This window comes from Lucilia sericata, unplaced genomic scaffold (assembly GCF_015586225.1).
Source record: "Lucilia sericata isolate MDLA Ls3-8-SP2 unplaced genomic scaffold, ASM1558622v1 Contig000902F_arrow, whole genome shotgun sequence".
NCBI lineage: Eukaryota > Metazoa > Arthropoda > Insecta > Diptera > Calliphoridae > Lucilia > Lucilia sericata.
In genome coordinates, this window is record NW_023994889.1 from 33,778 (window position 1) to 45,980 (window position 12,203).

Consider the following 12,203-nt stretch of genomic DNA (forward strand, 5'->3'; position numbering starts at 1 on the left):
TGTAGTTTAGTTAGTTAGTAGTTAGTCAGTTAGTTAGTTAGTTAGTAGTTAGTTAGTTAGTTAGTTAGTTAGTTAGTTAGTTAGTTAGTTAGTTAGTTAGTTAGTTAGTTAGTTAGTTAGTTAGTTAGTTAGTTAGTTAGTTAGTAGTAGTTAGTTAGTTAGTTAGTTAGTTAGTTAGTTAGTTAGTTAGTTAGTTAGTTAGTTAGTTAGTTAGTTAGTTAGTTAGTTAGTTAGTTAGTTAGTTAGTTAGTTAGTAGTTAGTAGTTAGTTAGTTAGTTAGTTAGTTAGTAGTAGTTAGTTAGTTAGTTAGTTAGTTAGTTAGTTAGTTAGTTAGTTAGTTAGTTAGTTGTTAGTTAGTTAGTTAGTTGTAGTTAGTTAGTTAGTAGTTAGTAGTTAGTTAGTTAGTTAGTTAGTTAGTTAGTTAGTTAGTAGTTAGTTAGTTAGTTAGTTAGTTAGTTAGTAGTTAGTTAGTTAGTTAGTTAGTAGTTAGTTAGTTAGTTAGTAGTTAGTTAGTTAGTTAGTTAGTTAGTTAGTTAGTTAGTTAGTTAGTTAGTTAGTTAGTTAGTTAGTTAGTAGTTAGTTAGTAGTTAGTTAGTTAGTTAGTTAGTTAGTTAGTTAGTTAGTTAGTTAGTTAGTTAGTTAGTTAGTTAGTTAGTTAGTTAGTTAGTTAGTTAGTTAGTTAGTTAGTTAGTTAGTTAGTTAGTTAGTTAGTTAGTTAGTTAGTTAGTTAGTTAGTAGTTAGTTAGTTAGTTAGTTAGTTAGTTAGTAGTTAGTTAGTTAGTTAGTTAGTTAGTTAGTTAGTTAGTTAGTAGTTAGTTAGTTAGTTAGTTAGTTAGTTAGTTAGTTAGTTAGTTAGTTAGTTAGTAGTTAGTTAGTTAGTTAGTTAGTTAGTTAGTTAGTTAGTTAGTTAGTTAGTTAGTTAGTTAGTTAGTTAGTTAGTTAGTTAGTTAGTTAGTAGTAGTTAGTTAGTAGTTAGTTAGTTAGTTAGTAGTAGGTAGTTAGTTAGTTAGTTAGTTAGTAGTTAGTTAGTTAGTAGTTAGTTAGTAGTTAGTTAGTTAGTTAGTTAGTTAGTTAGTTAGTTAGTTAGTTAGTTAGTTAGTTAGTTAGTAGTTAGTTAGTTAGTTAGTTCGTAGTTAGTTAGTAGTTAGTTAGGTAGTTAGTAGTTAGTAGTTAGTTAGTTAGTTAGTAGTTAGTTAGTTAGTCGTTAGTTAGTAGTAGTTTAGTTAGTTAGTTAGTTAGTTCGTTAGTTAGTTGTTAGTTAGTTAGTTAGTTAGTTAGTTAGTTAGTTAGTTAGTTAGTTAGTTAGTTCGTTAGTTAGTCCCTAGTCTAGTTAGTTAGTTAGTTAGTTAGTTAGTTAGTTAGTTAGTTAGTTAGTTAGTTAGTTAGTTAGTTAGTTAGTTAGTTAGTTAGTTAGTTAGTTAGTTAGTAGTTAGTTAGTTAGTAGTTAGTTAGTTAGTAGTTAGTTAGTTAGTTAGTTAGTTAGTTAATTTCTTTAATTTTTAAAAATAATCATTTCATTCATAAGTGTTGGGTTAGCTACGTAATTTAACACGACTGCAAATTATTTCTTTTTAATTACGTTGTTCTCATTACTAATCCACACCGTCATTTGTAATTAATTATTCATAACAAAATTAATAAGAAATCATTCAAAATTCATACGCATGCAATCAAAACAATTCAATATTTTACTTTGAATATTACCACAGTCAAGGACAATAGTTAACACACACCTAAATGATTCTTGTTTTTTCTAAAAAAAATGAATTATTATTATCATTGCTGGTTGAGTTATTAGATTATAAATAAAGTTTATTATTTAAAATACTAACCCAAACCAACAAATTATAAATGCATATACCAAAGTATTCTTTTTTTAAATGGTTGAGCAGTGCCAAATCCGAATCTGGAGTTTATCTATCTTGTCAGGTTTTCCAAATATCATGAATAAAACAACATCTGTAATACCTTTATTTATAACTTTTTTTTGGTTACTTGAAAGTCGATTTTAGTATAAAGATTTCAGCTTCTATTTTCTTCCCACTTCAAGATATCTTAACCTAAGTAACAATCGCAAATTAATAAAAAACTGAATATTTTTCGCCTGAAGCCAGCTTCAAATTCAGCGCTGCTCATTCCTTTAAATCCTCAAATAAGACCTTTGACACATACAAAAAATATTCATGATGCACATCAATTCTCAGCATCAAATAAACTTCCGCAATATCTAATCTTATTATGATTTTCAACTAAAAACAACAAAATCATTGATGTGTCCGAAAATTTTTGCCATAAACAGTACATTTACACGAGAGGGTTTGTAAACTATGCCAAAAATATACATACATACATATATTGTTTATATTTAATATTATTTACTACTTTGTTAAAAAATTTTATTAGCTGTTTTATCCCATTAACTGGGGTTTAACTATTTCAATAAAAATTATGCAAAAAATAAACTAAAGCGAGGCCAATAACCTGTTTTTTTGCTCTTAAATTAAAATCTGTTGGGATTTTTATATTTCCAAAATATATTGTTTTTAAAACACATTTTAATGCATAATATAAGTATGTATGTAATTATGTATGTATGTATTACACAGACCTGATGCTGCGACTTTATTAAAAGAAATATTTAAAATTTCTTATAAAAAAAAAGTAATAATAATTTTAATTAAAGTGTTCAGCACAAAGAAGTTAATTGAAAAAATAAAACAAGATTTCAAAATTTCGTTGGCATCTTTATTTTTTACAAAATTGATTAACAAAAACAAAAAGAAAATAATTAAAAATTTAATAAACACACACGTTTGTTAGCTGAAAAATTGTGATAAATGTCGATTCCCTTCAAATCATCAGGTAGTTATAGCTGACGTCGTATTTTTGTTTAATAATGACGCACGCAGATGCCAACTTTTGGATTTTGGAGGGTTCTGCTTTAATGGATCAACGGCAAGATGTTTGATTATTATTTGGATGTGTTAAAATTAATAAAAAAAGGTTGTTTAAGGTTGTTGTCTTTACATTTAGTTCATGGTTGTATAAAATTAACACATTAAATGCTAATGTGATTATCTATATCAATATACGAACTAGTGGATTTGCTAGTGTGTAAACAAACTTATTTCTAATTTAAAAATTTGTCAATATCTAAGGTGGAGTTTTATATGTTCACATTAATATTTTGTTTATCTAAAATAGTTAAAACATAAAATTAATAAACCGGCAAAATATGTAAAAATATAGATATGTATATGTTTTTGAAGTTCATCTGATGCCCTTTATGGTCAAATCTATAATGTATTATGGGTTTAAGGCGTATTAAATTATCTTAAGCTAAATTTCTTATTATACCACTTTATTAAAATTTGTCCAACATATTCCACCTATTGATAACCTTTATGGTAAACTGATAAGTAATTTAATACTTCCCCAAGTAATATAAATGACGTAAAATCAGAATAATGCAATCAGTTAATATTAAACAAACACCTGTCCATCCAACATCTCAGTTTTTGGATAAATATCGCTTAAGAAACTATAGTTCTATTAGTTAGAATAAAGTACACACAGAGGTACCTGGTACCAAATTGACACCAAACTGTTCATAATTTTTTAATACCATCCGTTGTCAAAGTATATACATTCGTAAGACAACACTATGTTGACAACATTACAACAATTCGTTGTCGAAATCTAAATTTTATACACATCCATTGTCTAAATGTTAACAAACGTGTCTCACTATTGACAAACAATCCGTTGCCATGTGTATAAAATTTAGATTTCGACAACGAATTGTTGCAATATTGACAACGTTGCATTGTCAACATTACATAGAGTTGTCGTACGTGTGTATGTACTTTGACAACGGATGTTATTGAAAAATTATAAACACTTTGGTGTCAATAAAAAAATATACACGCCTGGTACCAAAGGCGTGTATATTTTTTCCCTCTGTGTAGTAACTGAAAAATGACAGATGTCTTTGGTTTAGTATTTTAAGCAAGATTTTTGAAATGCTCAAGGACCATCAAGCTTTCCACGATATTTAGAATTAGAAAAAGTTTTTCGACAAATTTTGAACCAATTGTTCCCCAGGCGTGTATACCTCATTCCATTCTCATTCAAGATCAGTAATGAGTTCATTTCTCCGAAGAGGCACTATACTCCTTGGGTTCTGGTAATACCAGACTGAACCTTAGAAGATGATGCTGTGTTGGAATATAGTCACAGTGCGCTTACTTCTAGTTCATAGAATAATGGAAGACTGTCATTCAATCCCTGCTACGAAAGATTTTATTTGTCCATGTTAATTTTACTCTCAGCTTGACTACGCGGTAGATGGTGACCCATTGCAGCATAGTGTCTGAAGTCAAACTGGTTGATGGTGATTAGCATTAACCTGCTTCTTCCTCAATTGATCTTTACAGTTTTACACAAGATAATTTGGCTCATTAAGTTAGACAATCGTAACTGCTTAGAACCTGAAGTCAAACTGGCTGATGGTTAAAAGCGTTTGTCCTCAGGCATCTTCTTCGCTTTTTTTTTTGCGGTATACAGATGTTCGAATGTTTTACTTGAGTAGCTGGCTGGTAGCCCTATTCCATGGTATAACGTTTAGAATCAAAGAGTGAGCTAGAGACCACTCAACACCGCACGTTTGTGACTTGCAAAGATTATGCTGGTGAACATTTTTTACATGGTTAACATGGATCCATGTACAAGTACTACAAGTATATCTATCTATTTTCTGACCATCCCAGTATCGGTGCTTCCTGCCCGGTAATATTCAGATAATATCTGAAGCATTCCTCGAAAACATTCACAACCACACTGATGTAATGACCACAGCATCTAGATACATATATATTTGGTATATTGAAATACGATCTCCATCTATATGCTGAGACTTTGTTCTTACTCAGAGGGGACAAAATGTGGTAAGACTGATATGAACATAGTAAACCCTCAAAATACGATGACATAGACATGAGTAAGATACCATACATTACAATTCAGTCTAACACAAAACTCTTTCATCCGACAAATTCTAGAGAAAACTCATGAAACACCTTCTCTCTTAAGGATGTACTCATCAACTTATTCCCAACATTGTGTCCCACAGTCACTCATCTGAGAGATTCTATTGTTTCGGCAGCCAAACTTATTCCGAAAAATTAATATTATCAGACTTTTAACCAACATTCTGTTCTTCCGATTTAGATTTCAATTGAAGTCATTAAGGTGTGGGCTGCACTCTAAGGTAACATAATCTTTATTTTGGGGGTTATAACTAGGATGGCGATACATCAAGCACTCACTCACACGTTTGTCCAGAGAAAACCCCACCAAACGACATATACCATTATATAGGAAGTTGCAGTTAAATCAAAAATATGGTCTCCATCAGGTTATATCCTGAATCTTATATGGTCTCCACCAATTATACACATAACCTCACTTTGAGGTAAAACGAAAGCACGAGTTAAATGCAAACAATGCATAACTTGGAAACAGTTATAACACCGTCCTACAACGTATATCATCCGGTTCGTGCCTAATTTTGAGTGTCGGACCGTATAAGAAGTAATCCATTAATTTAGTACGAGTGAGACTCAATTCTGTCGAAAGTTTAACAACAAACATAAGCCTTACCGTCCTTATGAAATAATGGCGATGACGCGAAAGGTGTTTCCCAACTCAGACTTGAATCACGACTCGTAACATAATCTTGAACAAATTAAAATATGAACCGATTTAGGCCACAGCCACTGCATAGATACCTAAGTGACCTCAGAAAATAGCCGGTGTAGGTTTATTATTATATGGTTCGCTGATCAGGCCCTAAGTCAAAAAGCACATACCCATATTACCCTTACTTCTATGGTGATGTAGAGTATAACAAGTGTTAAAGTATTTAAACATCTTTAGACTTTAGAAAGGGTCTTAATTCAGGGATAATATTTATAAATTAATGGTGATCCACATTTCATACTTCCTATTAATGTAAAGATCTAACTTCTATTAAGTTTCTTTTAACTTCTACATCTAATAATCTTGACACTTTTGCACATTTGTTATTCATTGAACGCAGCAAAAGAGCTATTATCAATCTAAGCCTCAGATACTTGATTTTTCTTTTCTGTAAAGGAAATTTCCGATAGCTCCTTTGCTGACTTCAAATTCTCAAATTACCATATTGTTTCATTCCTTCTAGTAGTAAAAGTTGTCATAAGTTAATTGGTTTATTATTCCTGTTAGTTGTTTTCGGTTGTTTCGAAACAGCTGTTCTTTTCTAAACACGCAAGTATTGAAAGAAAATTAGTAACTAATAAAGTTCACATTGATCAAATATTTGAATATTTTTTAAAAATTTGGTTTTCTAACTTAAGTTAGTTTTCTAGTGTTCGTTCTTATTTCAACACATACATATGTTTTTTTCAACTACACCTATAAAGTACCTTCACTAAAATATTTCATTGTATACCTTAAGGCTTAGACAATAAATCGTCTACATATTAAGAGATTCAAATATTCGGGATTTTGTTTAAATCGGTTTATTTGACAAATACTTATTTGACGATTAATAAGCGTATAATTTAAAAATATTCCGTTAATAACAATTTCTTTACGGTTTCTCTAAACTTAACAGAACTAAACTAGTTTTAGATCAGTTTCCTAATAAGCTTCAGTATAACCAGTTCCTAAAGTGAAAAATCAAATCCATATCATTGTTTAAAGAATTGGTTTCACAACTGTTCCATAGGGAAGTATCCATTATATAAAGTTCCATAGGTGACAAATTTTGAACAAAAATCTTTAGTTTCAAAGCTGAAATAAAAGTAGTACGGACTCTAATCAGCTGTGTGAAAATTATTATTTGACTAAGCAGCTTTTTGAGTTCCTATTTGTAAGTACTTATTTAAGTAGTTATTTGTAAGCGAAAGTGGCAAAAACATAATTGCATCAAATGTCATTGCCGATGTTAAAATAAGGAGTTAAAATGTTTTTTTTAACTTATTACGTTTCAATGTAAGTTTTTACTGGGTGGCTTTGTCCCAAAATATTTTGGTATTAACAATAACCTTTTTCCAAATTATGCCCTGTCTAGAGTTACTTCATAAGACTTCATTCAAAATAATTCAGCCACAATGAGCCACAAAAATACTTTTATGTTCTACAAAGTTAAAAAAAACAACTTTTACACATTAATAAAATCATAATTTATTTTACACATTTCTTTTACGTTACAAACCAAATAGGAATAATTTACAAATGCAAAGTACATCAAAAATAAAGACTTTTTATAAAATTAAAAAAAAAAAATTAAATTAAAAAAACATAAACACAATTAAAAATCGATTATTACGATTTAAGTTTTAATTTAAAAATGGCCTTCTTTAGTGTTGTAGTAGACTTTGCCAGTGTGATCGATGACACCAGTAGTTTGCACAACATGACCAGTAGTGGCAGGAACACCACCGAAACGGCTAGAAAAACTGTATTAAAAGAAAAAGAAGAAAAATAAATAACAATCGTTAATAAATATAAACATAAACATCAGTATTTTAATTGCAATTCACTGCCAACTGGCATAAATAATTGAAGAAATCACAATCTATCTTATTGATTGCAATCAATTAAGAAAATATGATTGAAAAATATATTCTTTCATATTTATTGTTTACTTACTCTACTTCAGGAGCATGAGCGTTCAAAGTTTGTGAAGTGAAGTGTGTAACACCATCAACACCAGTAACCGATGAAGAGGATGAAGACACTGAGGTGACTTGTCTACGTAAACGTCTCAAGTAATGAGCAGTCTATAGGAAGAATAAGGATAATAATGATAATTATATAAATAAGTAAATAAATACAATTAATGAAGAGGATAAATAAATTAAAAATATGTGTAGTTTCAAATCAAAAAGAACGTTGGTACGTTATACGAAATTAATTTTATAATTAAATTTTAAAATTCTGTAAAAGATTGGGCAAAGGACGTTTATATCGAGCTAAGTATTTCATTAATTAGGTAATTAACTAACTAACTAACTAACTAACTAACTAAAACTAACTAACTAACTACTAAATAACTAAGAAGAAAGAAAGAAAAAAGAAAGAAATAGAACGAAGACGAAAAGAAAGAAAGAACGAAAAACGAAACGAAAGAAAGAAAGAAAGAACGAATAAAGAAGAAAGAAAGAACGAAAGAACGAAACGAAAAGACGAACGAAAGAACGAACGAACGAAACGAACTAACGAACAAGAACGAACGAACGAACGAACGAACGAAAACGAACTAACGAACGAAACGAACGAACGAACGAACGAACGAACGAACGAAACGAACGAACGAACGAACGAACGAACGAACGAACGAACGAAACTAACGAACGAAAGAACTAACTACTAACTAACTAACTAACTAAAAACTAACTAACTAACTAACTAACTAACTAACTAACTAACTAACTAACTAACCTAACTTACTAAGTAACTAACTAACTAACTAGGACTCTATAAGATGCCCCTAGGTCAAGCTTAGTGTTAAGCAACGGTCCACTGTGTTATCTGCAATCGTTCCAGAAGAATGGGGCTCGAGTACACTGCTGAGGAGGAAGAGGAGACTATATCTTATCTCCTCAGTTACTGTCCGTCATTCACCAGAAGAGAACATTATTTTGGCTCTGCATTCTCTCGTGTTTGAGAAACTATCTGTGATGAATTTTATAAATTTCTCATATTTCGTAAATCAAACCGTTTAACTCTGGAGTAATATTAAAAGGACTCCTATAACCACTAGGCACCGCAATCAGGTGGACTCAAGTGAGACACACAAATTGAGTTTCTAGTCTTTATAACTACTCTCAAAATAACATTGTTTTTAGCTACTTCACATACAATTTTAATTATATGTATTGCCCATTACCGGTATACAGTGTAAAACTTTAAAACTGGAAGTCAAATGTGTTAATTGATGTCTAGTGTTTTCTTATTTTTGCTTTCTTACTTTACTTTTCTTTGTCTATTTAACTACTTATTCAGTTACTTTATTGTTTTTATTATTTGTTCATCTTATTTCTCAGGTATTTTTAGATAATTTCGAATGAATGAACTTTTAAGTATTTTTCTTGAGTACTCTGATGTAATAAAGCTGATCATAACATGCAGACATGGTAAGTGATTTCTGGTATTAGATCTTAGTTTACTACTGCCGAGTTTAATGGTAAAGAAAATATAACAAAAACCTTTAAGAACCTTTTCTAGGGAAGAGCAAACCAGTTTGATGACACTTTATATAAACCATTTGTTGTGCATACAAATTATACTTAAATCCATAAACTGGAGATATACCCTATAAACCTAATTTCGAAAAAATTATATTAGCTTGTATCCGATAGACTGTTTGATGGAAGTGCAGTTTTTAGCGACGGGTTCAAGGTGAATACCGGCACGGGTGCCACTGTAACTTTATTAACTACGCGGTGAGCAAACAAGTCACCATACAATATTCGAATGAGTCCTAAATTGTGAGATTATTATTTAAATACGTAAATAAGGCTCTTAATCGTATTTAAAGAAATATTTTAAAATATCAACAGGTGCCTCGAATTAATTATTATTAAATAATCAGATATTGTTTGTGCAAAATATAAATTTGAATATTTTTGCAAAAAAAAACTGGATTAGACCAGGTTTTGTTAATATGTTTGCCATAAAACCTTGATTAGACAGGGGCCTAATCAAGTTCAACAACAACAACATATTCTACCCTAATACAGTTATACTAAGGCTTATTTATTAAAACTTGTAAACATAATGAGTAATTTAAACAAATAATTAGAATTTAGGGAAAACCCCTTAAAAATTTCATAAAAAATATTTGTTTTAAATACTATTTAGCAAAACCTCACTAATAAGCTGTTTTCAATGGTTTTTATTAAGAAACCAAAAAAACATTAGCACTTTAAATTTCTTATTGACGCAGCTATTATTTACTTAAAGCTTTTATACTTGAAGTACATACATACATACATACATACATATCTACCAAACAAACAACTATTTTCATTAACTTAAGCATTAAAAACAAGATTTTTAAACTTAAACAACCTTAATTCTTAGAAATGACACTTTTTATGTTTTCTTTAAACTATTTTCAAAGAAATAATTCTAACAAATGTTAATAAAACTAATTTAAAATAGCGATAAACTTACATGGGGATTGACGGCATGTAAATTCGATTTGTGGCCATTAGAGTCGAGGGTATAGAAAGCCTTGGGTATGAAATGACCGGCATCTGAAAATATGTTAAAAATAATTTAAAATCCATACTATATACATCACTTTAATTAAAGCGTATAATTCTAGGAATCAATTAAAATAATATTTCCCCAAAAATCTTGTTTAAATGTTAGATTTTTTAGTATTCCTTTCACCCAATATAGAGATGATGTAATAATACACACCCCACTTATTAATAATTTAAATAAAGTTATTATTTTAAATATTCATTTGTTATTTTCAAATGTTATAAGCAACGTCATCATGATCTTACCAGAATCGGCTAAAACAACAGCCAAAAGAGCGGCCAAAAACAAGGTGCATACAGCGAATTTCATTTTTAATTAAATTTTTAATATAAAACCTATAAGAAGATTTTTAAAATAAACAAGAAAAAATATTGTAATTATTTTCAAAAATTAATTAATTTAAACGCGTCTGATGATCGATAACAATTCTAAGCAAAAAAACAAAAGACTTAAGCAGCAAACTTGTTATTATCTGCTTCTTGTTCGCTGTCTATTGTTTTCTTTTTTCGTGATTTTATTTTTTATTTATTTATTATTTAGAAGCTTCTAACCGCACAAACTTACACTAGCTATCGACTAACGTTAACTAAACCTCATCCATGGTGAGTAAGATTCTTTATACAAACTTCAAGTTGAAGTTTATGGCCAAATCATCAACGAGAAGTAGAAAAGAAGAAGAAGAAGTAAAAAGAAAACAAATACTGAAATAAACAAACGAAAAATAAAAAAATCCCAAACGCAGATGTGCCGACAAGCACAGTGGGCTGGTTGGCAAAAATAAGAGGAAATAATTTTCTTTTTAGTTCAGTTCTGGTTCAGTTCTAGTTCAGTTCTAATTCAGTTCGATTTTAGTTCTAGTTCAGTTCTAGTTCAGTTCTAGTTCAGTTCTAGTTCAGTTCTAGTTCAGTTCTAGTTCAGTTCTAGTTCAGTTCTAGTTCAGTTCTAGTTCAGTTCTAGTTCAGTTCTAGTTCAGTTCTAGTTCAGTTCTAGTTCAGTTCTAGTTCAGTTCTAGTTCAGTTCTAGTTCAGTTCTAGTTCAGTTCTAGTTCAGTTCTAGTTCAGTTCTAGTTCAGTTCTAGTTCAGTTCTAGTTCAGTTCTAGTTCAGTTCTAGTTCAGTTCTTGTTCAGTTCTAGTTCAGTTCTAGTTCAGTTCTAGTTCAGTTCTAATTCAGTTCTAATTCAGTTCTAGTTCTATTCTAGTTCTGTTCTAGTTCTGTTTCTTAGTTCTGTTCTAGTTCTGTTCTAGTTCTGTTCTAGTTCTGTTCTAGTTCTGTTCTAGTTCTGTTCTAGTTCTGTTCTAGTTCTGTTCTAGTTCTGTTCTAGTTCTGTTCTAGTTCTGTTCTAGTTCTGTTCTAGTTCTGTTCTAGTTCTGTTCTAGTTCTGTTCTAGTTCTGTTCTAGTTCTGTTCTAGTTCTGTTCTAGTTCTGTTCTAGTTCTGTTCTAGTTCTGTTCTAGTTCTGTTCTAGTTCTGTTCTAGTTCTGTTCTAGTTCTGTTCTAGTTCTGTTCTAGTTCTGTTCTAGTTCTGTTCTAGTTCTGTTCTAGTTCTGTTCTAGTTCTGTTCTAGTTCTGTTCTAGTTCTGTTCTAGTTCTGTTCTAGTTCTGTTCTAGTCTGTTCTAGTTCTGTTCTAGTTCTGTTCTAGTTCTGTTCTAGTTCTGTTCTAGTTCTGTTCTAGTTCTGTTCTAGTTTGTTCTAGTTCTGTTCTAGTTCTGTTCTAGTTCTGTTCTAGTTCTGTTCTAGTTCTGTTCTAGTTCTGTTCTAGTTCTGTTCTAGTTCTGTTCTAGTTCTGTTCTAGTTCTGTTCTAGTTCATGTTCTAGTTCAGTTCTAGTTCAGTTCTAGTTCAGTTCTAGTTCAGTTCTAGTTCAGTTCTAGTTCAGTTCT

The 12,203-nt window shown here is 30.3% G+C and overlaps 1 protein-coding gene across 1 annotated transcript; it reads right to left on the bottom strand.

Annotated features, from left to right (window-relative positions):
• Positions 1-7,205: 7,205 nt before the first annotated feature.
• Positions 7,206-10,953, bottom strand: LOC119608958. Its single transcript, XM_037963593.1, has 5 exons — positions 10,888-10,953; positions 10,569-10,658; positions 10,228-10,310; positions 7,699-7,829; positions 7,206-7,505 (listed from the first exon to the last, which is right to left on the bottom strand). Exons 2-5 carry the CDS (start codon positions 10,630-10,632, stop codon positions 7,391-7,393), a joined length of 393 nt encoding a protein of 130 aa, XP_037819521.1. The 5' UTR covers positions 10,633-10,658; positions 10,888-10,953; the 3' UTR covers positions 7,206-7,390.
• Between the last annotated feature and the right edge of the window lie 1,250 nt (positions 10,954-12,203).